This window comes from Bombus impatiens, unplaced genomic scaffold (genome assembly GCF_000188095.3).
Source record: "Bombus impatiens unplaced genomic scaffold, BIMP_2.2 scf_1274, whole genome shotgun sequence".
NCBI classification, from domain to species: Eukaryota; Metazoa; Arthropoda; class Insecta; order Hymenoptera; family Apidae; genus Bombus; species Bombus impatiens.
In genome coordinates this window covers 308921-332577 of record NT_177693.1, presented here as the reverse complement: position 1 = coordinate 332577, position 23657 = coordinate 308921, and the positions used below count along the sequence as shown (strand labels likewise).

Genomic DNA, 23657 nt, shown 5'->3' with positions numbered 1-23657 from the left:
TCGTTTTAATGAAGTAGGATTTGAAGTTTGTTATAAATTTCATAATATTGTTTTTGTAATACTATAAAATAGAAAAATGATTTCTATTATTTGGATCTAATTTATGTAAATGGAGGCACAAGATATAACAAAATTTATGTAAAATACTTTATTTAAAAACAGTTGTATCCAATGTAAGTTACACGTGAAGATGTAAATAATTGTAAAATGTTAATTTTTATAATCAAACAGAACATTTATTTTCAACAAAATATATTAAAAACATGTAACTTATTTTTTATTATCTATAATTGATTTATCAAAATTCTATATTGTAAAATTCTTTCTATGTAAAAATGCTTAAAAGATACAAACATTAAATATCAAAAGTAAATATTTTTTAAATATTTAGTTTTGTATATAAATGCCAATTTCGTTCAATGAAAAATGTTATTAGCTTTTTACGTTATTGCTGTATATTTTTACTAGCCATTCTTTATATTGATAATTATTTCAAATATTGTCTAATATAATCATTTAGTTCTATCTCTTACTTATTTATATAGTGTAAACAAAATAATTATGATATACATTTTTTGTTCTATCCTTTAATTATAAAATGATATACAAATTGATAAATTAAACAAAAAGCAGGGATGCATGTAGAAAGTGCTGTTTCAAATTTCAAATAATCATGAAAGAGATATTTTTCGATATCATGACGAATTTTGAAATTTGAAATTAACGAAATTTGAAATTATGAATATATTATTGTAGATTGAAAATTTCTGCCAATAAGGTATTCGGTACATTATAATAATATCATGTTAATGATGTGGAATAAATATAATTTCTAACAATATTGCATTAAATGGGTATATAAATGATTTTTATATAAATCTGTTTTATTTTACAATTTTGTAAAATATGCCGAATATCTTATTAAAATTAATTGATAGAATAGGATATGCCTAAAAATTTGTAAAAGTAAAATCAATAATAAGATTGTGAAAGTATAAGTGGTAAATGCGAGGAAAGTATAAAAATGTTAATTGGTACATGTAGCCAAAATTTATAACTGATACGATCAATTGAAAAGATATTATATATCTTATGATAAAAAAAAGCAACGATAATTCTGTATGCGTTACTTCTATTAATGTAATATTTTCAAGTGTTTTATTTTATTTTTCTGTTTTGAAATATTATATTCGCGATGGAAACAAAAGTATGAAATCGAAAACATTGTTGAAACCTGATTCTGAAATTTTAATTTATGAAGGTATCAAATATTCATGAAAAGTGTATCATTCATCTTACGTACATTTATTCACATTTGCATATAAAGTTTTAAGTAATGGCAGTATGCAGCAATACATATTTATGGAAATGGAATGTATCCATAAAATGAAATTATGATACTGTATTGATATATTGGTGAAAATTTTGAACACATTGTAACTGCAGCACTTTTTGAGAAAATTTCAAAAAGAATTTTGTAAATAGTTGAAGGAAGAGGGAGAATACTTGGGGACCTGAGTCGACGCAACGCCCATTCTATTTCATAGTTATGTCACAGAAATATGTGAAAAGAAAAGTAATTCATTTATACTCCACATCTTTGCCATTTCATTATTAATTTGCATAGCATTGATTACTGATAATGAATAGCAATACATTAAAGCAAGTAAGAAAAAAGTCTAATACAACAAAATTGAAATATAATTAACATGTACCTACCCTATCGAATATAACTGAGTTACTTTTTAGATAAAAAACTTCTCATATTTTATGATGTAACATGAATATGTAATATGGTAATGTGTCATAGAGACCAGCAATGACTGCCGATTTTAATGTAAATTAACATGTAACATGTATATCATATTGAAATACTAATTATTCATTGTAGGTATATGAATGAGTGGTTCTCCATAAACACGTGATCTTAGATTTTAAACAAGCAAAGTTATTAATTGTCAAATTATCGTATGGATTTTTTTCGTTTACTAACATCTCCTTTATTTGAAAAATTATGTAATTAATACCCATATTTTTACAAATAATACTTATTTAATCGATGATAAATAGCAAACGCCAGTATAAGAGATGTTTTTAAACGGTATCTATCACTTAAAACGCGGTATATTATTTCTGTAAGTTCTGTATAATGAAATACGTGCGTTGTTCGTTGTTAAAACAAAGTTTTTTTATGGCATACTAGAACATAAACAGCCTGAACTTGAATAAAAATATGGATGTATTTGAAATTGAATAATTAAAAATTTCACAATTTATACCTTGTGATGCGATCAATATGATTTTTAATAAATCAATCTTTACTAAACGAATATATTATTATTACATAAAATTGCTTCCTTTTTAAACGTTTTCATTTCCGGTTCGATATGATTTGGGATCTAAAATGGAGAATTCTTTTAATATTATAGAAGACGAAAATGTTAACGAAAAATACTCTAGTTTTTGTTCTTCTTGCAATTCTCTCTTCCAATCTATATGTAGTATCGGAATACCATCTTTTCGTGAATTAAATGATGAAAATAATATATCACAAATTGAAAAAGATGAAGACATTATAGAACATATCGATACGATAACTGAAGAAACTGGGAATATAAATGAATATACGTCGGATATTAAAGAAAAAACTTTTGTTAAAAATAACAACAATGCTACTAAAAATTCGGTGATACCAATGGAACTGCATACATATAGAAAACAAAAAACTAACAATAATAATGACAACAAAACCGACTACTCTGTAACTAAAAAGATAAAATATATCGAATTATTACGTAAAGTAAATATAAATATTTATTATAGTTATAGTTATAAATATTTATTATAGTTAAATGTTTAAAATTAAAAAATAATTTAAACAATAACATAATTTCTAATAACGCAACATGCATTAATTAGGATTCTAAAAGAAAAGAGAATTATATTACCTTATCTGATGATAAAAATAAACCTTTCATATTGGCGAAAAATAATTTGGATGATAGATTTAATTGTGAAATGCCAAAAACAAAAATATTAAAGCTTACAAAGAAAAATTCATCAATAAAATATGTATCATCTAGTAATGATGATTATATTATAAAAGATATTCTAGGTCATCGTAAAAAGATACTAAAAGCTATGAAATCAATATTATATCTTTGGTAAGTAATTAGTGATATACGAATATTTTCAAAGTTCTTAATTTATTGTTTCTTTTTAGTAATTACATGGATACAATGCGTGAAGTTATATTTCAAAAAATTCATATGAAACAATCTCAAAAATATCAGAAAGCAGTTCTTAAGGACAATTAAGTTCTATAGGTATTAATTAAATGATTTATTGAACATATAATTATTTTTTACGTATGAGAATTTTAATAGTAGTTATTAGAATTAAGAAATTTTGGTTTTAATATCTTTACTAGATTTATGCCATATCAAAATCATCTCTCTGTAACAGAACAATACATAAAGTAAATGAATATGTTAAATCTAAGTAAATATAAAATATTATAAAATATGGATTTATTACTTACAGCATCATTGTATTCCAATACATGTTTCTTAATAGCAGACGTATCTACCCAAGTAACAAAATCTTCTAAATTCCTAGAAAATTATATTTACAAGAATTATTGTCACATATGTCAATTATGGGCTGATTGCTTTATTTTGTTTATTTATATTATTAAAAAATATTTATATTTAATACCTTGTTACCAGAAATGCTGGATCTTTTACAACTTCTATGCCAACTCTAACATGACCCTGTTCTATTAATTGTGTTGCAATCTTTAAATTTTGACTCATTTTATTTCGTACCATAATAACTGGCAGTCGTCTTCTGCAAAACGAACTTGCACTCACGTTTTGTGTTAGTGACAAATCCCATTTTGTATTTATAAGTCCCATTATATATAACTTTTCTAACAATAATGCACTCTGCTCTATTCGAAATGGATGATCTGCATCAATTCCTTTAATTTTTTCCCCTAATTCACGAATTTCCCGTGATAGCTTATTATACCTGAAATAATTAAAAATTTATTATTTGTTTAACGTAAGAATATAGTACAATCGTTATTTAATTAGTAATGTAACAATAGACTTACTTCGTATAATCTTCCCTTTTTTGTATTCGATAACGTTTCAAAATCTTCACTTCATGTAGATTATTATCTGCTTCCCATGATATAAAATCAAGCTTTTTCAGCAACTTCTGTTCGTGATATTTTAATTTTCGTACCATGATTATTGCGATCAAGCAATTGTTATAGCTACCACGCATAGAACATCACGAATACATTTTGTTTTTATAGAGAGGTTAGAATTTCATATAAAAGGAGGCCAGATATATTCCCTTTTATTCAGTGATTAAAAAGGTTAGATGTATTAATTAAGAATTAAAACTGATATTTGTTAAGTTTTATGACATAATAATTAATAATGGATAAGAAAAATCATAAAGCAGAGCCTGGAGATGGCTTACGCTCCTTGAAGAGTACAATGTTATTTCGTGCAATTAATTACGAATTATATGTTAAGCCGGTAAGATTACTCCAAAAATTAAAAATATTAATGGAATTATAAAAACCAATATGACTAATTGAATATAAATATATATTGTAATAAAATTAGAATAATTAAATTTATTTTCCAGAATAAAGTGATAATGATTTTTGGAGCTATTGCAATGTTTAGTTGTATAGGATATATGGCTTATATGCGACATAATTCTGATAATACAAATCATTATCCTGCAGTTACATCTGATGGGTCAATTAATTTAAAAAAAAAACCATCAAAGTGGACAATGTAATTTGTTACATTTTATATGAATTAATAACAATTATATGTTTAAGAATTTACATTAAATAAAATACACAATTATTATTTATATATATTTTATTTCAATACTAATTGCTAATTAGTTATTACTCCTTTTCTATGTACATTTCAGTGATATGTAAACAAATGTACTTAACAATTTAATATCCCCTGTTAAAAGTAGTCTGCTGAAACATTTATATTTTTCAATTCTTATTATATTTAAAATTTAAAACTCATATAAATGTACATTAGTGTAATATTATTTGGTAGTATTTATAAGTTCGACAAAATTATATATTGTTTTTATAAAATATGAGTTGCTTTCTGTATTACATTTATTTTATATAAATACATAGAAAATTAACTTTCTCATTGCATATTCAAGTTATTTTGGCAGTATATATAAGATAGTCCAAAATTTGAAATACAGTTAGGTATGCTACAATGAACAATTTGTATACATACAATTATGATGCTACAACGAATGCAGAAAAATATCATCTAGATATACATATTTCAAAATACACTAGAAAGAATAGATGTTATGGAAAAGAAAATCCTAAAATTAATTATGTTCATTCTACCATACCCCATTATAATTTGTACGAAAATTTAAGAGTTCTGAGTTTGGTTCAGATTCTTGAACAAGATGAGTTCGAAGCTTAAATTACATAACAATGTGTACTAAAAATATATGTATGTATTTTTAAGTGTATATATATGTATATATTGATTTATATGTAAATATTACAAATGTATATAATTTTTTTTATTTGATTTATAAATATTAAATGCATTATGTATAATATATAGACATTTTAGAAAATTTATTACATGCACTGAGTTTTAAAAATCAAAATTTTTTAAAATACTTGGAAGTGAAATACAGAACATTATTATGATACATTAATTATATGTTTTATCGATTTCTGTTGAAATCTCTATTTTTCAAGTTGTATAAGTTTTAGACTACTGGAAGCATTTAGTATACAAAAAATACATTCTACTTCTTATATAGCACAAGAGGTTATAGCATCTATATTAAACGGAAGTTATATACTTTTTCTACAGCATTTCTTTGTTTCTTATATTCATTTCTTATAGATATTTACTATAAGAATACAACTGATTTAAATTCTACATACAAAAAATATAGTGTTTCAATTTCCTTTTATAGAGCATGGAAAACCATAATAGAACAAGTTAGTAAACAGGAACTAACTGTAATAATAGATTGCATTGAGTTTTAATAATTTCGGATATTAATTTCTGTAAATAAGCCGCTTATTATTAAAATAACGGAAGCTCTGTTATTGTTATTTTTAGATTTTAAGTTTTTATCAGTCATCAATATTTTCGTTAATAAATTGTATTTATATATATTAATTTATTGTTAAAGATATGGTATGTACTGAATATAAGATACTATATAAAGATAATATCTTATAATGCATACTCGTTGATAGAAAAATTGTGTTTAAAAAATATCCTTGGAAATATGTAAGAAATATTTCCATTTTTATCTATAATAAGGATAATTACTTAGAATGTAAGGTAGTTTTAAAAATTTGGTCTCATTTACTAACAATATCACTGATATGATGTGTATATGTATATATAGTTCTGAAATTATTTACAAGATTATTGTTACATATGATAATTTCAAACTTTGGTTTTCTATGTAGTGTATATGATTTGTAACCATCTCTTTAACAAGGGTTTTAAAAAACTCTTGTTCATATTAGTTAAAGAATAACATTATTTGAAAGCAGAGCTTATTAATGAGCTTTTTAATTATATGAAAATTGTAAAATGCATTAAAAAATCATTTATATCAAAATGAACTTCTATTGTAAATATTTCATATTTCCCTACAAACTATTAAGCTCAATGAAAATTATTTTAATAATAAGCGATTGTACTAACACATGTATTAAAATTTGGCAATTCATAATACTTTGTTGATACTTTGTACTTTCATAGACAAGGCGATTCCTAACAAAATGGTTCAATTTCTGTATGAAATAAAATTTTCAATTTATAAATGTATAAACAATAAAATTTTTTGAGACAGAGAAATTTTTGACTAAATAAACATTGTAATAAATCATATTAAGCGGTAAAATGATAACAAAAACGTAACAAAAGATACCGATATAATATATTTTTATAATTCCAATATAACTTCAATGCATATAAAATATTGCCATATTTTAACGATCTTCTCAATACTCCAATAACAATTTATACTTATTATGATACGGTATCTAATCATCCAACCTTCTACTTGCATGAACAACTTTCCTTATTTTGTGGATACAGTAGAACAGTCTCATAAATCGCACTTGCCACATAATCTAAGTTGGATTCATTGAGTCCACATATATTTATTCTACCGCTTCGCAACATATAGATATGGTAATTATTAATTAAACACTCAACTTGTCTCTCTGAAATGATGATTAGTAAGAGTCATTAGTAAGATATTGATGAGATATAGAATAAATGTGACAAAATGGTTTCATTGAGTACTTACCTGTAAGACCTGTATAAGAAAACATCCCAATTTGTTGAGTAATATGTTCCCAATTACCTGGAGTTCCTTTCTGAACCAATCTTTGATACAAACTCATTCGCATTTCCTTTATTCTTTTGGACATTGTGAGAATATGATCTTTCCTGAAATATTTTGATATTTCAATTTAGAAATTTTAAACATGTATTGTAAAACGAATTAAATTAATTTTATCCTTTACACCATACCATTGTTTATAGAGGTCTGGATTCTGCAACACAGTTGCGACTATTCTTGCTCCATGATTAGGCGGATTACTATACATTCCTCGAACAATCAAAGTTAACTGAGACTTAACCTGGGCTAATTCTTTTATATTAGACATAACAACTACCATATTTCCAACTCTTTCATTGTACAAGCCAAAATTTTTGGCAAAGCTTTGTGAACACATGAATTCTATTCCACGTTCTGCAAATAATCTTACTGCATATGCATCTTTATCTAAATCACCAGTTGCAAAACCCTACAATAAAATCTTTTTTAAAATTATTTCTTTTATATTACTCTTAAAATTATTCTATTCTAAAAATAGAGAATAATATACATTATTTATAATACCTGATAAGCAGTATCAAAAACTGGGAAAAGTTTTTTCTCTTTTATTACATCTCCTATCTTGGCCCATTGCTCAGGAGTTGGATCACATCCGGTAGGATTATGTGCACATGTATGGAGAATAATTACAGCATTTTCTGGAGCATCTCTAAGGTCTTTAAGCATACCTTCTACATCAACGCTACGAGTTTCTGGATTCCAATATGTATATTCACATGCTTTTTTAAACCCTCCATTTACGAACACAAGTTTATGATTCTCTATATATGTAATATATGTTAAATAGAGTGAATGTTTATTTTATTTTTTGAAAAATCTGTTGACACTTACCCCAAGTCGGTTTACTATAATAAAAGGTATCATAGTGTAGAACATGACTTAAAAATTCAGCTATAATACGTAATCCTCCAGTACCAGATAATGTTTGAATGCCAAAAGCACGACCTTGTGCAATAATAGGAGAATCCGCACCCAACAACATTCTTGTTGCTGCTTGGCTAAAAGCATCCAATCCCAAGACTGGAAGATATTCATGGTTTTGCAATTCATCTGCAGCTAATGATTTTTCCACTTTTCGAACAACTGGTAATACCCAAGGTTTTCCTTCAGATGTACGATAAGCTGTAAATATAAATTTATCATAATTTTCGAGAATTATTTCAAGTTATTTAATAATCTCGTATCATTGTTCATTGCTTAAATAACGATTAAATCTTATTACAGCTATACATTCATATTTGTGAAATACGTTATGTAATCATCAGATATTCTGGAGGTCATCCAAAAGCAGATTCATTACAATATGAAAGAAATACAAAAACATTTCATCACAAAGGTTGACATTTCATAGATATTTCAAATGTTTGTTTTTTAAATTATTAAAGAAAATTTGTGTTATATTTACGTTTGCTCTCTACGATACCAAATATGAAATGAAATATATGCAACATACCTCCTATAGATAAATTCACTTTTTTTTCATAAGCATCTTCTATGAATGCTTTATGAAGCGCAAAAACTTCTATCGGAGGTCCTAATTTTAATCCACTGAATCTCGTATTCATCTTCGGAACGTTTAAATATCGGATAATCGGTTGTCTATACAACGATGTAAAATGAACGTTAATCTGACTGTCAATTTATATGGAATAACAAACACATTTACAAATCTTTTGTAATCACTGTGTGTGGGCAACGTTATTTGATTTGTAATCTTAGATATTACGAATAATAGTAAATTTCAAAGATCCACGTTTAATGTTATAAAATATGACATAATACAACAACTGCATGAATTTCTGGCGCTAATGAATTTAAATTGACCTTGTAGGTGATATTTAACAGATGTGATGTTTAGCATGCATTCATACACGCCAATTATATTCTATGTACAAATTTTATTTTCGAAATATAAGATAAATACTTTAAAATATATAAATAAATTATACATAGTCGTAATTATAAACTGTAGATATAAATAAAACAGAAAAAGTGTTTGATTCGTTGCTTAAAATATGCGAAACAACATTATGAATATTATGAATATTAAATTCTACATTTTCATATAAAAAAATACACATTATTTACAAAATATCAAAGTGTAAGGTTATATCTGTTTTATAAAATAACTAAAATCGTATTTTAACAAGAAATTTTTTTACAAATTTCACTTAGATAAATGAAATTTTGGAATTTCTGTTTTATCGACTAATCATTTTTACCGTTATGAGCTTATTATTGCTGTAGAGGTCGCCAGTTTAACTGTACCACTATTTGAATGCATAGATGTATATAGTTTGGTCGATGCACAAGAATGCAGCACAAGGCACAATTGGCAAGTAGCTTAGTTTAGTCGAAAGCTGAAGAGTGAGGTATATACATCGCGTGATAGTCGCTGTGCTAGTTAGTACGTTTTTTTTTGTTGCATTTTTTGTGTTCATGGCTGTATACTATCAAGCTACACAAAAACCATATCAGAGTAAGTAAAAACGCAAATTAAAAACATTTATCTTATTACAGCTTATCTTTCCGATTATAATTAAACATTTTAAAGGGATGCTGTGCGTTATCGTGATAGCACCGTATATACAACGTTTTCATGAAAACTGTTCTTTGCATTGATCATAATGTAATTTTTTAAAGTAGATGATATTGCTTAATTTAATCAGTTCTCAATCATTTAGTCACCGTCATAAAGATTGTTAATATATTGCATAGAAATAATGTGAGCTCTATATCGAACGATTAATACAGTTATTATTAACGAAGTAAATCTTGTAGTATCGTGATGTAACTGTATTTGTCGAAATGAACTCATAATCTGATTTTATTGTCAAATGGAACATTATATTTTTCTCTGTTATTCTCTTCTCTGATAATATTTAAGATAAACAAAAAATAATGTTTGTTGAGATATTTGACAAAATTTCTCTGTTGTCAAATTCGGCTAAATTTGGAATATTGGATCAACAGGTTTTACTTATTCTCTTTCGTTGCTTCATCTCAACATAAGCAGGTCAAACATGAAATGTGAAAAGAGAGCAGATGGGACGCTGAAATGTATAACTTTTGATAAATTGACGGTCATCTTGGAATTAGTATTTTGTGGTCTATATTTAACTTTTTCACGGATGTAGTTTTGAAATTTTTAAATATTTGCAGGAAGACAGAAAAAGCTATATATTTCTACTGTCTTTCCACGCTCGACTTTATATTTGATCTCCTTATGTTAAGATGAAACGAGAAAAGTTTATTTTAGTAAAATGAATTAATTTTTGTTTATGTTATGTATTGCAATAAATATTAAAATTAAGGATAGTAGGTGCTGTTAACATATAATAAAATTTAATTGTTTTGTTCTCCACGATTATACATGTATATGTATGTATATAGCAACACGCTCCAGAAACAGGAATATATCTTCACATTGCATAAGCGTAATGTTAATTGGTGGGAAAAATAATTCCCATGAAAGTGTTAATGGCAGCTTCGATGCTATATGTCTTTAATATGTATTTGAATTATGATTCAATCTGTCGATAACGACTTGTATCGAACGTTTTATTGATACACGTCATTGATACATTGATTAGTTAGACATATTCATTAGCAGAATGACATTATAATAAAAGGTGGCAAAGGTCCAAAAGCATTTACATCAATCGATCGTAATTGAGCGATTATAATCAAATATATTTCGAAATTTCGAATTTAGGATATTGCACATTCTTTTGGCATCATATTCTGGTAAACATGCGTTCGTGTTAAATCATCTTTAACTCTGGGGGTTTTTATATTAAAACCTGCACAGCAGAATTTTGCTGTATATTTTCAATGAGTCAAAGGTAAGGTATTGCTCTTGAAAATATGTAATTGAAAATACATTGTGAGAAATACGTTGTAAACATTTTTTCATACGAAGTAAATAAATATCCTATGACATTCTTAAGTCACAAAATATAAAAGAAGTATAGGAAAAGATTATATCATTAATAGTGCTTAGTACATTTATTACCAGATGACATGACATTTCTCATAGCGTCTTTTCTAGCTTTTGATTTCCAAATATAGATCATTAGTTTATTTATGGTAAAGTACTATATTTGGTAGAGTTAAAATACATTGCAACAGGAGCATTTTGTTTCTCGGAGAAAGAACAATCCTTTCGTTATTAGCAAAGCATAGTATTAGTTATATAAGACATACATATATGAGAATGTTCTTGACATATAGAATATGGTTTAGTATATGAACATATTCGGCACATGAATTGTACGCAAATTCTTGGAATTAAGATTACAAAGGATCTTAATTAATGGTTGAACAATTTATTTAACTATATGTAACATTTATTTTAATAAGATGCACTTTAGTGTACTAATTGTTTTTTTGTATGCTATTCATAAATTATATATTTAACATATGCATATACATTCAATATAATTTTACTTTTATTAACTTTCATGTAGTCAAATACGTGTATGTAAATGTAATAAATGTATGTATATATTATATATATAGCGTATCCCACTTTAGCATTTTAAATAGATCATTATATTTTTAAATGGAGGGGACCATAACATAACAATAACATGTATTACTGTTACTGTCTTTTGAATTGATAGGCCCAGAAATTAATTGGGGTAGTATACGTATTACTGTAGTATCAAGAGAAAGCGAAAGACTTCATTTCCGGAAAATGGTGCGAGCCTTGATGACAGGAAACGTGAAGAGAGAAGAAACATTTTGTCCGTATGGCTTTAGTTGAGAGCATCGTGCAATGAAAGCAGCTTTCGTATTGGTGGTTGCTTACGTGCGTACAATAAGGACCGGTCGCGATAACATACTCTTGTATAGGTTGCTCCAAAATTATCGACACATGTGTTTCATTGTTTAATATAGTTTAGGAAAGTCGAACAAAATGTAGTATGGGGATTATAGCAATACATATAGGGTTCATGAGGAACGCACGAAAGCATCTTAATAAATTAAATTAGCTAATTTATAATTGGAAAATTTCCTGTGACAGAAATAGAGTACATACATAGTATAGTGTTTCAAAGCTATAATATTATTTCATTAAAAGATATAATTTTTATGAAAATTATTTATATGTCATTATTAATATAAATCTTACTGATTCAAATAACGTTTTGTTGTGCCAACATATTTTGTCCTAACTTCACCTTTGCCTCGACAAAGAGACTTTTAATGCTTTAGGAAAATCTTTAACATGAAATTGAAAATTTCAATTGAAATTTTCTCATAGTTTCCTGAAAATTAAGAGATTTTTTTATGATAGAGAAAATACAATTATATGGAGAATGATTGAAAGAAAAAAAAGAGCAAAGAACGAAACAATGTTGAGGAGTTATGCAATTAATTGGAATCAACATTTTCAGCATATGTATAGCCTTCGTCAAATATTTGTAATCAGCATCAGCGTTCTAAATGTGTAATTTGATTCTACTGGCTTGCATCAATTTCTTTGCAACCTGTTGCACTAATGATCGCGGAGGAATTTTGTGAAACTTGTTAAGTCTTGCGTGAATGGAAGAATGCTATAGAACGTATTGAGAGATATGCATATATATATATATATATATATATATATATATATATATATATATGTTTTCTACGGTTAGGTTAGGTCGTTACTGAAAGTAGATAGAGATGTAAAAGATAAGTTATATTAGATTTGTTTTGTTTTAGAGCATTAAGAATCAATTCTTTGTTTAGTACATATTACATACTTTCAATTTGTTTTAGGTTAAACGAATTTTTCTTCAATATGTTTCTATTTGATAGAAATTAGAAAATTCTAAATGCAATTTAAGATGAGCGATAGATGATTAAACGAAGAATCAATTAATTTCATCTAGCGGATAATTTAATTTGTCGGATCGTTAATTCCTTTACTTATGACTCGCTTTCTGTTAGTTGCAAAATTTATTGCAGTACCAGATACGACATGGCGTATTTGATAAACGCATACTAGATTTTCTTGACTGCGCTTGAAATTTAAAGTAACAGGAAATTTTATATTCTGAAGATACTAACTGGGTTTAACTGATTCAACGTGGATCGTGTAGTATCATGTTCCGATAATTTAGCAAATGAGATTACAATGTAAAATAAATGAAACAGAAGACATAAAGCTCGAGTATAGAGAAAAATTCTATTTTTAAATATTTTCAACGAAATCAAGATTAATTCGAATAATTTGTTTATCGACCGATCTCTTTGTTTAGAAAATGATCACTAACATCCTTCAAAAATCGAGTAATTATAAATATCGTTAGTATTTAATACAAAAACTCGATCTTTTTTATCTTAAGAAAAGAAGCCCAAAGGAAAAAAGCGAAATGAATATTATTCTACAAAAATAAAAAAATTGAATATATGATTTGCGAAGTGAATAACTTTTATTGTTTGGTATAAACAATATCGAAATATAATACGATAAAAATTATTTCTTGTTCCGAGTTAAATTAATAGAAATAATTAATAGAAATCTCAAAGTTACTTCCATTTTATTTTATTTTAATTAGATTGTAAGTTTTGCGTCTCTTATTGTAGCAATGGTAGTTGAGACGAGTTTGATGAACGGTAATGAAGATTATTGAAGGCCAAAGAAGGTCACAAAGCCTTCTGGTAACAAAAGGTTACTTCAATCAATGAAATTTATTAATTAAAACGCATTAATTAGATTAATAATCATAATTATGATTATGCAGATAATATTGTTAATAGATAAAGTGATTAATACATACTATGTCTTAATCAAAAGTCAATTTGGTTAACCATTTTCTTATCTTTTTATAAAAGATATGTAAAAATATCTGTTATTATATCACACAAGATATTCTCTCATACCCTTTTTTTCTGTGTAAGGCATGTTTGTCTGTAATTTATCTGATTTAAAGTTTCATCGTCATTGCTTTTATGAATACATCTTTTATTAATTATTATTTATTAAAAAAATATTTTTACACTTCTAAAATCATGACGGAATTTATTGTACTATTAATTAATTTATCAAATACATTTATATATTATTTATATAGTATTTTTACTTATAGATATTTATATTGATTTTTTTCTACTTCGTTTATAATTTGCAAGGATGATGCTTCATGAAATTGTTCTATATTATTAAATTATGCAGTCTAGAACGTTGTTTACATAATTAATTAGTAATAAAAATAATTTTGGAACTTTAGGATTACCCCTTGAATGAATCAAATTTAAAAAGGAAAAAAGGGATCGTGGAAAGTAAAATCATTTGATTAATCTATCTCATACCAAAGGAAAAGAATACTGTTTTCTTCATAATAGTATTCCAACAATAAATCTATTAATCCAATCTGACAGAAACATACGCATCAATTTATCAGAACTATATCTTTCTCTTCCTCGTCCTTTTTGCATATTAATCCTCCTTGAGTCATAAACAATTCCGCCTCTTTGTCCCGTTCAATTATTTGTTCTTCACGTTCGAGCCTTCTTCTAGTACGGTTCCTCGAACAATGAGTTTCTGTTCAGAGACACATCGTTGTGGTCATTGTTCGAGGATAATCGCAAAAGCAAAGGTGACTCTCCTCGTTCATCGATAAAAGAATGCATGAGAAAGAATAAAAGGTCCGAGGACAGATGGACGCGACGATTTTGATGGAATACCAAAGTCTCAGTTCGATTCTTTTTGTGATTGTTCCTCTTGTGGTTTCGTCTACTTCCGGTCGTATTTTATTGGAAGATCAGCGTTTCTGTCGTTCAAACTTGTTGTGGAACTTCATTGGTCCTTTAATAAGTATTTCGCAGATGAAAGTACAGAAGATTATTGATGAATGTTTGTTTCGAAGATTTATGAAGGTTTGTGATGATTTATAAAGATCGAAGTTACGAGAATGTGGTCAAGATTACGTGGCAGAAGTTATATAAATCACGGATTCATAAAACTTGATGGAATGTATTGTAACAGATAATTGCGTGTACCGTGGTTAATGGAAATTAATATATAGATATAATATGGCTATCGGCTTTGGTGGCTTTCGTGATGATTGAAGTGTAATTAGTAACTTGGGTTTGTGGTTTAGCAAGTGCGTAAATATTCTTCTTTGAATCTTTTACTATGACGATTTACCTCGTTTCTGTAGTAAAAATTACTAAGCTGTTTGTTCTTATTATAGTAATATGTAAATTAAATTTAGAGCCCTAAGTTTTTAAATTTTCATTTTTAGGATCCAAGTCCTTAGGAACTTTGGTTCTGAGATGTTTTCTAGTCCTTAGATTTTCACGTTTTAAGTTCCTTTCAGAGTAAGAGTTCCAGATCTAAGCTTTTAAATTTTTTATTCTAGCCCTTAGATTTTAAAGCCTTAGTTCTAGATTCTACCGTTTCGGTTCCACATTTCACTGTTTCCACCCTATATCCTGAATATTAGGTTCCAAATCTTTAATTTTACCTTTAGGTTTCAAAATTTACGATTTTTAGATCGTAGATTCCACTTTTTAAGATTCATCTCCTCTGCCTTACAAAGCAAACAACTAGATTTCTTTATTATTTGTAAATTGTAGTTCCCAAGCTTGAAGTTCTAAATAAGCCGTAGCTTTTAAAAGTTCTATGTTCTAGATTCTCTGTTCTACATTTTGCTTTTTACATATCAGATTTCAGGTCCTAGGTTTTAGATTTTAGGACTTAAAACCTATAATTGTTATGTCCCAGTTTTTAAATTTTAGATTTTACGTTTTCAGGCTTAAAATTTAGGTAAGTTAAAATGGTAGGTTTTGTAGTATAAATCGTTTTCAACATCAAAATTTATGCAGATATAACACGCTACTACTAGTCACAAACACTTTTTATCCAGGGTTAATCAATGGTTATTATTAAACATATGTTCGTCCTATGCGCAAAGCAAATATCTGGGTCGTGTAGCGAACATTTTGCGTTCCATATACACGGTATAGCTCCAGCAAAAACATTTCTAAGTTCGTGCAATACAAGGTTCCTCTGTGTTCTTCAAGCATAACGCTTAATAAAAATCCTCTATGACATTCTTTGTTCTTCATTCCTTAAATAAATTCTCAACCTCTCTCCAATTCCAATAAACTCATTCTTTAAATAATCTGTCGTTAAACTCCATTTACAATGTAACAGCACAAAATACATTTATAATATTTGTTAATAAAATGGAAAAAATTATTGACGAAAAACTTTTGGCAAATTAAAAATTATTTCGTATTTTTCACGGCAAATTTTTCTTATTCTTGTAAAAAGATATACAAAATGTTCGTGACATTTTTTAACGAGATAAGAAATATCATTTAATGAAAAAAGCTTTAGCAATTTAAAAGTTATTTCATAACTTTTTTAGCGAATTATGTTTGTGATAAGATCTTTAGTAAACAAATTTTTCTAATTAACGCTATACATCTTCTAAACGGAGAACATTCGATCGTTTTCTTCGCTGCAAGAATTCGCATAAACAAGGACAAGATCGTTTTCTTTGGCAAGATGCAGCATTTCTCGTGAGTTAGTAGTCGCGTGAACTGCAAAGATATAGTGAATGAATCGATACAGAACTGCGGCTGGCTGTTGCCGCAATTGATATGCTCCATAAAACTCACACAGTCGTAGCGCTCGGTGGTCAAGGATTTTTGCTGTAGCAGTATGAAAAAAAAATAAATTGTATCGGATATTGAGTAAGAAAATGGAGGAATAATTAAAATAATCTTGCACCAGTAACTTGTTCTTGCTATTATCAAATCCAATATACAAATTGAAAAAAAAAAATGTTTTCTCCTGTTTATTTTGCTTTCGTTGGATACATTAATTAATTTTTTTATGGAAATTAATTAATTGAGATGGAAGGAAAAGTTAAAGTTAACAATTATCTGGATGATTAATGGTTTTCTCATTAATTTACTAATGAGGATGGGAATATAGATAAATTTACCAATTAGAATTTCTTTTATGGATGGTATTACATTCATTTTGTTCTCTGGTGATAATATTATCAGAAATAGTTTTGATATACTAATGGATATTTGTAGCAGGCATTCAAAACAGTTCTTCCTCATACTATCTTCTACGTATCGCATTGCATTTATTTAAAAATATATCCTAGTGCAACCAAGTTATTTTCACTTTTATTAATTTCTAATGGGTATCATTGGCTCGTAGACAATCTTCAATTCGGATTACGTTACTTTATCTTAATTTGCATTCTGTAGAATGCATTACGCAAAATTAAAACACATTTCTACAGAACCCTAATATTCTAATCCTTTGGAGCCTCCTATTCAATTAGCAGAAGAATCTACATCCAAAGTCTGCATCTCACAATGGGTTCATCATTGAACAATGCAAAGTTCATAATCTTCACTATCCTTTTCCGCTTTCAAAACACGATTAATATCTGCGATAGATATAAAAATCTACACTTGAAACTCTCATAAGCAATTGAGGAAAGAAAATACAAGAGTTTTATTAACTTACTATCCTTTAAAAACCTTACTACCATATCATTATCATTTAAAAACGTATTCGAGGTGCATGCCCATTTGAAATGGAAATCAAAACTCGCACACCGGATAATCACCAAGTGAGCTGCACGATTTTTCTTACATAATCGGACCACGGTGAGGTAGATAGAAGTGAAAGCTCACACTGACTATACAACTGGACAGGGCAGGTCTATCATTTTTTCTCCATTTCGATAGTGTCGTTCCTTTGTTAGATAATCGGCGAACGAATTACGTGCACGCGAAAAGTAGCAGGTTCGTAAACGTTGCCTGTCGCAGTACTATGACACGCTGATGTCATGCAGAACTTCTGACCCTCGTGGCAATGTAAAATTATAAAATAGTCCGTAAGTGGAAGTTTGAAGACTACGGCACTCCATTGTTTGAAAGTGAGATTGGAATTTGGAAGACACTTTGTGTAACGTTTTTACGTCTTTGGCGAAGAAGAATTTCTTCTCTGACTAATAGATCGCGGGTTCTTATGCATATTTAGCATTTATTATAATGTTTGGTAGGTGAAACAAATGACTGCTTAGATCCTATTCCTTTACATAAATTTCTTTCTTTTCCCCTAATTGCTTTCTAAATGCTTAGTACTATATTTATTAATCTAGTCTAATATAATTAATCTAATATATTCATTAATATCATAAATTCTAAAAAGCTTCTTTATAAAAGTATGAATTTGAGCAAATAATCGCAGTCTAAGTATTTGGAAACTTACCATAGGGAAGTTTTATGTTCGTATGTTATGTGTTATATGAAACATTTTGAAATTTTATTATATAACACTTATGATGTATTCGTAAATGGAGTCTACAAGTGTTCTAATATTTTCCTGAGCCTATGTACGCGTTGATAAAACGTTCTACAAATCTGTCTGTTAACGTGTCGTAAATTCGTGACTAGCCAGAATGTTGTGCGGCTCGATTTTTATGAAGCATTTCCTGTCCTCTAATGAGCAGCGTCGAGAGCTGACTTCCTCGTTTTCAGTTGCCAAACTCTATCAAATGTTTACTTCTATGTAATTCGAATAGAAAGAAAGACAAGGAAAAAGAAAATATTGTATATAGTATTATACAAATATCACTGGTTGCTATTATTAATTATAGTTAACTTCTTCTTCACTTTTATTATATCTTTTATTAGATTATAGTTTATCACAGTTGTACTAATATATTATTACTGTTATCAATTGTTTTTAGTCACTATTTCCATCGTTAGATTGTGAATGTTTATGTAATTTAAAAAAGTAACTTAGATGGTATCGTTGGATAGACAACCGTATAGGAAATATAAATTAGTTTATGTTAGACTTTTGTTAGCTTACTTAATTCTGTGGAATTTTCATCTATACTCTGTATCTTATACGATTAATGTTATCGGTGAATGAGATACATAAAAGCGTTTATGGAATAATCGATAGAGGAAATTGAATTGAAAATAATTCTGTCGGGAAACATTAATAATGAATGTAGCAGTTATCTAATCTTTATTTTTATTTGTAGTAGACCTCAGTTATAAGCAGCGTGCTACGATATTTTGGTTATATCTCACCCACAGGCACGGACAACCGTGATTAGATTAAGGATCCTGTGGTGTAAAAGTTCAAAGTTCATTGATCGAAGAAATGCATACATATTTTTTCTAATTTTTCCACATACGTACGTACAACAATAATTTTTTTAGATGTAATTCTCATCTATTTGTTACTCATTAGAAGATAACATTATATGAATATTTTTATTTCGATTATAATCTACACACACACACACACACGCGCACACACACACGCACACACACACACACACACACACACACACACACGCACGCACGCACGCACATCTAAAGTAAAAGATCGTCGATATTTTACTCCTTTTTAATCAGTAATGTAAGTGTTTATCTCTTTAGTCACTTATTTATTTACGATTAATTTGTTTGTTTGTAGAAAGCTTTGCACTCCTTCTAGGAATTGAATAAATGCTGGTAATTTACAAATCACCACTTTCTCTGTATCTTACATAAAGTACAAGTTACCCATTTGATATGCAACTGACATTTAGTCAACAGATACAATAAGATCAGACTTACTAAATAACATAATAAATCTTAGTGTAGTTTGATCCCTAACTTTATTTATTCTATAATGCATCACAACTAAACGAAAATTTAGAGAAAATTCATTATACAGTGTTCGTAGTGTGTTATTCGTATTTTCTAATTCTTGCAAAAACACGAAACATGATTACTTCTAGTTCTAAAATAATTACAAAATATATTATAAAATACATTTTGATTTAATCAAACATAAACAGAAGTTTGAAGTCTAAATTGTTAGAGCTAGTACACGTGTACTCAACAGATATTCAAAATCGAGGAAATGAATTTTAATTGCAAAAAATACATTGGATGGTTAACAAAAACTTACATTAAAAAGATGGAAACTAATTGCATCTTTCCGGTCCATCGTCACATGATTATCATACCATTCAACTTTTTCTCCTACAGTTTTTTTTTCTATCTTTTATCAACTTCGAGATATGACTCGGCCCAATTGCGTAACGTACTCTGTATATCAAATCTACTCCATAATCATCAAGCCACGATGACAACATGCAAACTACTTCACAGAAACAATTAAGTTTTCGATGAAGACAGAACTAAACGTTTCGTCCATTTGTGGTTTCGTCTTTTGTTTTAAAACTGTGATCATTAGAAGAAACAATCGCGTTCATACGACGCTCGATGATGCACATCCCGCGTAGACAAATGATAACTCTGACGCGTTTTATCTGGAGCTCGGAACACATCCTGTGACTCACAATTCGTACTTATACGTATATACCAGTCGTTACGACCCTGAAACTCTTCTTTCGTTTCTTTTTTATTCCCTTTTCTCTTTCTTTTCGCTTTTTTTTGTCCGCCCTATAAACGAATTAACTCCCTTTTATGGTAGAAGGGTCGAACCCTCTTTTTCACGCGTTCTGCCCGCAGTTTGCCTGTACTGTTAGACTCGTTACGGGTCCCGTTTCTGTACAGGCCGTGCTCGTTTTCATAGTTTAATGGGATTATTTGTACGTTCGATCGTGGGACGCGTCGGCGGACGCGACGACGTTCCTGGTAAATGATATTCAATTATCTTCTGCTGGTTGGTCCTTTTCTTTGCATTTTATTTGGAAGTCCAAGTTACGAAAAGTATGTTTTAACAATTTAAAAGAAATTATTTATCCTTTGGTGATTGTTTGACATTTTCTTTTTCCCTTTTCTAACAGGAAAGAGGGACTTACTTTTTCATATAATAAAATATATACACAGGGTGGTTGGTAATTGGTGGTACAAGCGGAAAGGGGGTGATTCTATGCGAAAAAAGAAGTCGAAAATATAGAATAAAAATTTTTTTTTTTTAATTTTTCCATCGAGACAACGATCTACAGTGAGATCCGTTATAACGAGACGCGATAAAGTGCACGCGTACCGAGCGAACATTCAAAGTCGATTTTCTCGAAAACAAAGCCTCGAACGAAAAATTTTTATTCTATATTTTCGACTTCTTTTTTCGCGTAGAATCACCCCCTTTCCGTTTGTACCGCCAGTTACCAACTAAGTCGTTGTTAAGTACACCGTAACATATTTTATTGCATTGTATAAAGGTATAAAGAAATTTTAGTTGCTTAAAGATAATGTGGAAAAGGTATCAGATATGAGAATTATTATCAAAGGATAATGCTTATGATAAAAGATAAAATTATACTGATAATCTTTGCAGGCCATGATATTAGAGAAATTAACTACTAGTAATCGATTATAAGAAATTAGTTACAATTATTTATTTCGCTAATATATTAATATTTCTTAAATTAATTACGCTCTATTTAAATAGGCATAAAAAAGAAATCTATGTCATAATTTAAAGAATCACAATTAATTATTCCCTTTCTCTCTAATATATTAAAAAATACGGACTTTCTTTATGCAATATTAAGGTCTGGTTTAGTAGCTCAATGTTACAAAAGATTTACATAAAGTTTTGAATTAAATAATTTGATAACAGTAATTGGATTTGCTGTCGCGCAAGTTAATTATAAATACGACGTAATTGACGTGAAGAATGTAACCATCACTCGGTGACCAACTTACTCGTAAACTGCAAAGTCTCTCCATTCACTGCTGAGAATTATACAATCTTCAGCTATGTTCCCGTGGATACAATGAATAATATCGTGTCAGTAAGTTCCTCGCTGTTCCTCGAAGCAAAAGTTTTCTCAGACTTCGTTAATACCAAGATTCCCTTAAAACGATTTACAAGATCGTATTAACAGGCTGGAGTAATTAAAAGACTCGCGTTTCTAGACAGTTTAAGTGATGGGCTACTTAAGCAAGGAAACACTGATTTCTAGAGTGCCTGATTTGCTAAACTATGTACCTTAATCTAAATCCAAATATTCTGAGTTATAACTGTTAAAAAATTTCTACTTTTGTCAATTCTAAAGCCATTAAATTTCTAACTTTTCAATTCTTGAGGCTTTAAATTCTCAATTTTCCAACGTTCAATTTTTCTTGCATATTTATTTCAATCTTATATAAATTACTATTTATTCATCTATGTATTCACTTAGCAAGTAATTAAAAGAAAGTGAAACGTTGGCCCAGAAACGAATAAATATTTCTATAGAATATCCTATCAATCTTAAATTAACACTTTCACATATAAAAATGCGGAACTTTTATAACAGTTTCCCATCATCACGTTGAGAAACAGCGTATGGGCAAAAATGTTCTTTATTAAATAATTCATCTCCTGACCTTGCTTCGGGCTGACTGATTAATTAATTGATTACGCAAATAGACGAGTCACGTCTGACTCGTATCTGTTTCTAGCAAAATGACATTACCGTAACTTCTAACGAATCATTTCCATACATCGGTATTTGGAACATTTAAATCATATTAAAACTGTATTTAGAAAAATCTATTGATCATTCAAAGATATCGACGTACAATAATACATTGAGATTCAAGATCTTTATTACATTGAAATGTAACCAGGCATAAAAGTTAAATTTATTGTTTTACAAAGGATATCGTGTACGTGAGTGATCGAATACGTGACCAGGATAAGTTCCATGTATGAATACCTTTGCGAGATATATACTGATTACTGTTGTACGTAAAACAAATACCGATTCAAGTTTAATTTAAGTATAATTTACAACTTGCTGAAACACGTTTCATTTGTTATATTATTAAACAAAAATCTGTAGAATCCTTCGCATTTAAAATGTTCGTACTCTTGCAGCTTTAAAATTGTCGGATTTCCAATTTTCGAAATTTCCGACTTCGAATTTTGGAGGGTTCAGATTCACGTAATTCCAAAATGTCCAGTTTCCGAGTTTTGAAGCGTGCATGTCTCTGAATTTTCAAAGTTTGTAATCTTCCCATTTTTAAGCCTTCTAATTTCCAATTTTTCAACTTTGAAGCTTTCGAATATCGGAATCTTCCCATTTTAAGCCTTCCAATTTCCAATTTTTCAACTTTTAGTTACTTTCGAGTATCGGAATTTTCAAAATTACCAATTTTCCAATTCCGAACCTACTACACAGTTTCGAATCTACTTTTTAAGAAGATAACAGAGATAGTGGGCAGATTACTTATCGGTGCATACTACAGAA

At 28.4% G+C, this 23657-nt stretch overlaps 5 protein-coding genes across 7 annotated transcripts in view; 3 read left to right on the top strand and 2 right to left on the bottom strand.

The window, feature by feature from the left end:
• The first annotated feature begins 412 nt into the window (after window positions 1-412).
• On the top strand, window positions 413-3338 carry LOC112213794 (DNA mismatch repair protein MutL-like). Its single transcript, XM_024371276.2, has 3 exons — window positions 413-2800; window positions 2920-3164; window positions 3224-3338. The coding sequence occupies exons 1-3, from the start codon at window positions 2405-2407 to the stop codon at window positions 3315-3317; spliced, it is 735 nt and encodes a 244-aa protein (XP_024227044.1). The 5' UTR covers window positions 413-2404; the 3' UTR covers window positions 3318-3338.
• Window positions 3188-4422, bottom strand: LOC100744384 (U3 small nucleolar ribonucleoprotein protein IMP3). Its single transcript, XM_003493595.4, has 4 exons — window positions 4118-4422; window positions 3718-4032; window positions 3542-3614; window positions 3188-3456 (listed from the first exon to the last, which is right to left on the bottom strand). The coding sequence occupies exons 1-4, from the start codon at window positions 4291-4293 to the stop codon at window positions 3433-3435; spliced, it is 588 nt and encodes a 195-aa protein (XP_003493643.1). The 5' UTR covers window positions 4294-4422; the 3' UTR covers window positions 3188-3432.
• On the top strand, window positions 4325-4997 carry LOC100744268 (small integral membrane protein 8). The gene is made up of 2 exons (XM_003493594.3): window positions 4325-4553; window positions 4666-4997. The coding sequence occupies exons 1-2, from the start codon at window positions 4452-4454 to the stop codon at window positions 4822-4824; spliced, it is 261 nt and encodes an 86-aa protein (XP_003493642.1). The 5' UTR covers window positions 4325-4451; the 3' UTR covers window positions 4825-4997.
• Window positions 4998-5675: 678 nt separating this feature from the next.
• On the bottom strand, window positions 5676-9291 carry LOC100748545 (aspartate aminotransferase, cytoplasmic). The gene is made up of 6 exons (XM_003493628.4): window positions 8921-9291; window positions 8299-8589; window positions 7972-8228; window positions 7599-7876; window positions 7372-7514; window positions 5676-7285 (listed from the first exon to the last, which is right to left on the bottom strand). Exons 1-6 carry the CDS (start codon window positions 9030-9032, stop codon window positions 7119-7121), a joined length of 1248 nt encoding a protein of 415 aa, XP_003493676.1. The 5' UTR covers window positions 9033-9291; the 3' UTR covers window positions 5676-7118.
• A 502-nt stretch (window positions 9292-9793) lies between these two features.
• Window positions 9794-23657, top strand: part of LOC100748427 (protein draper) — a 28789-nt gene continuing 14925 nt past the window's right edge. For all 3 annotated transcript variants that reach the window (XM_012391925.3, XM_024371242.2, XM_012391923.3), the window contains exon 1: window positions 9794-9946. The gene's annotated coding sequence lies outside the window, so the exon portion shown is untranslated. The remainder of the gene's footprint in view (window positions 9947-23657) is intronic.

Coding starts and splice junctions, on each gene's coding strand:
- LOC112213794 (XM_024371276.2), top strand. CDS start 2,405: ATGGAGAATTCTTTTAATATTATAGAAGACGAAAATGTTAACGAAAAA. Junction 2,801..2,919: donor ATATCGAATTATTACGTAAA/GTAAATATAAAT, acceptor TGCATTAATTAG/GATTCTAAAAGAAAAGAGAA. Junction 3,165..3,223: donor AAATCAATATTATATCTTTG/GTAAGTAATTAG, acceptor GTTTCTTTTTAG/TAATTACATGGATACAATGC.
- LOC100744384 (XM_003493595.4), bottom strand. CDS start 4,293: ATGCGTGGTAGCTATAACAATTGCTTGATCGCAATAATCATGGTACGA. Junction 4,033..4,117: donor AAAAGGGAAGATTATACGAA/GTAAGTCTATTG, acceptor TAATTATTTCAG/GTATAATAAGCTATCACGGG. Junction 3,615..3,717: donor CCAGCATTTCTGGTAACAAG/GTATTAAATATA, acceptor ATAATTTTCTAG/GAATTTAGAAGATTTTGTTA.
- LOC100744268 (XM_003493594.3), top strand. CDS start 4,452: ATGGATAAGAAAAATCATAAAGCAGAGCCTGGAGATGGCTTACGCTCC. Junction 4,554..4,665: donor ACGAATTATATGTTAAGCCG/GTAAGATTACTC, acceptor TTTATTTTCCAG/AATAAAGTGATAATGATTTT.
- LOC100748545 (XM_003493628.4), bottom strand. CDS start 9,032: ATGAATACGAGATTCAGTGGATTAAAATTAGGACCTCCGATAGAAGTT. Junction 8,229..8,298: donor TTATAGTAAACCGACTTGGG/GTAAGTGTCAAC, acceptor TTACATATATAG/AGAATCATAAACTTGTGTTC. Junction 7,286..7,371: donor TTCTTATACAGGTCTTACAG/GTAAGTACTCAA, acceptor TCATCATTTCAG/AGAGACAAGTTGAGTGTTTA.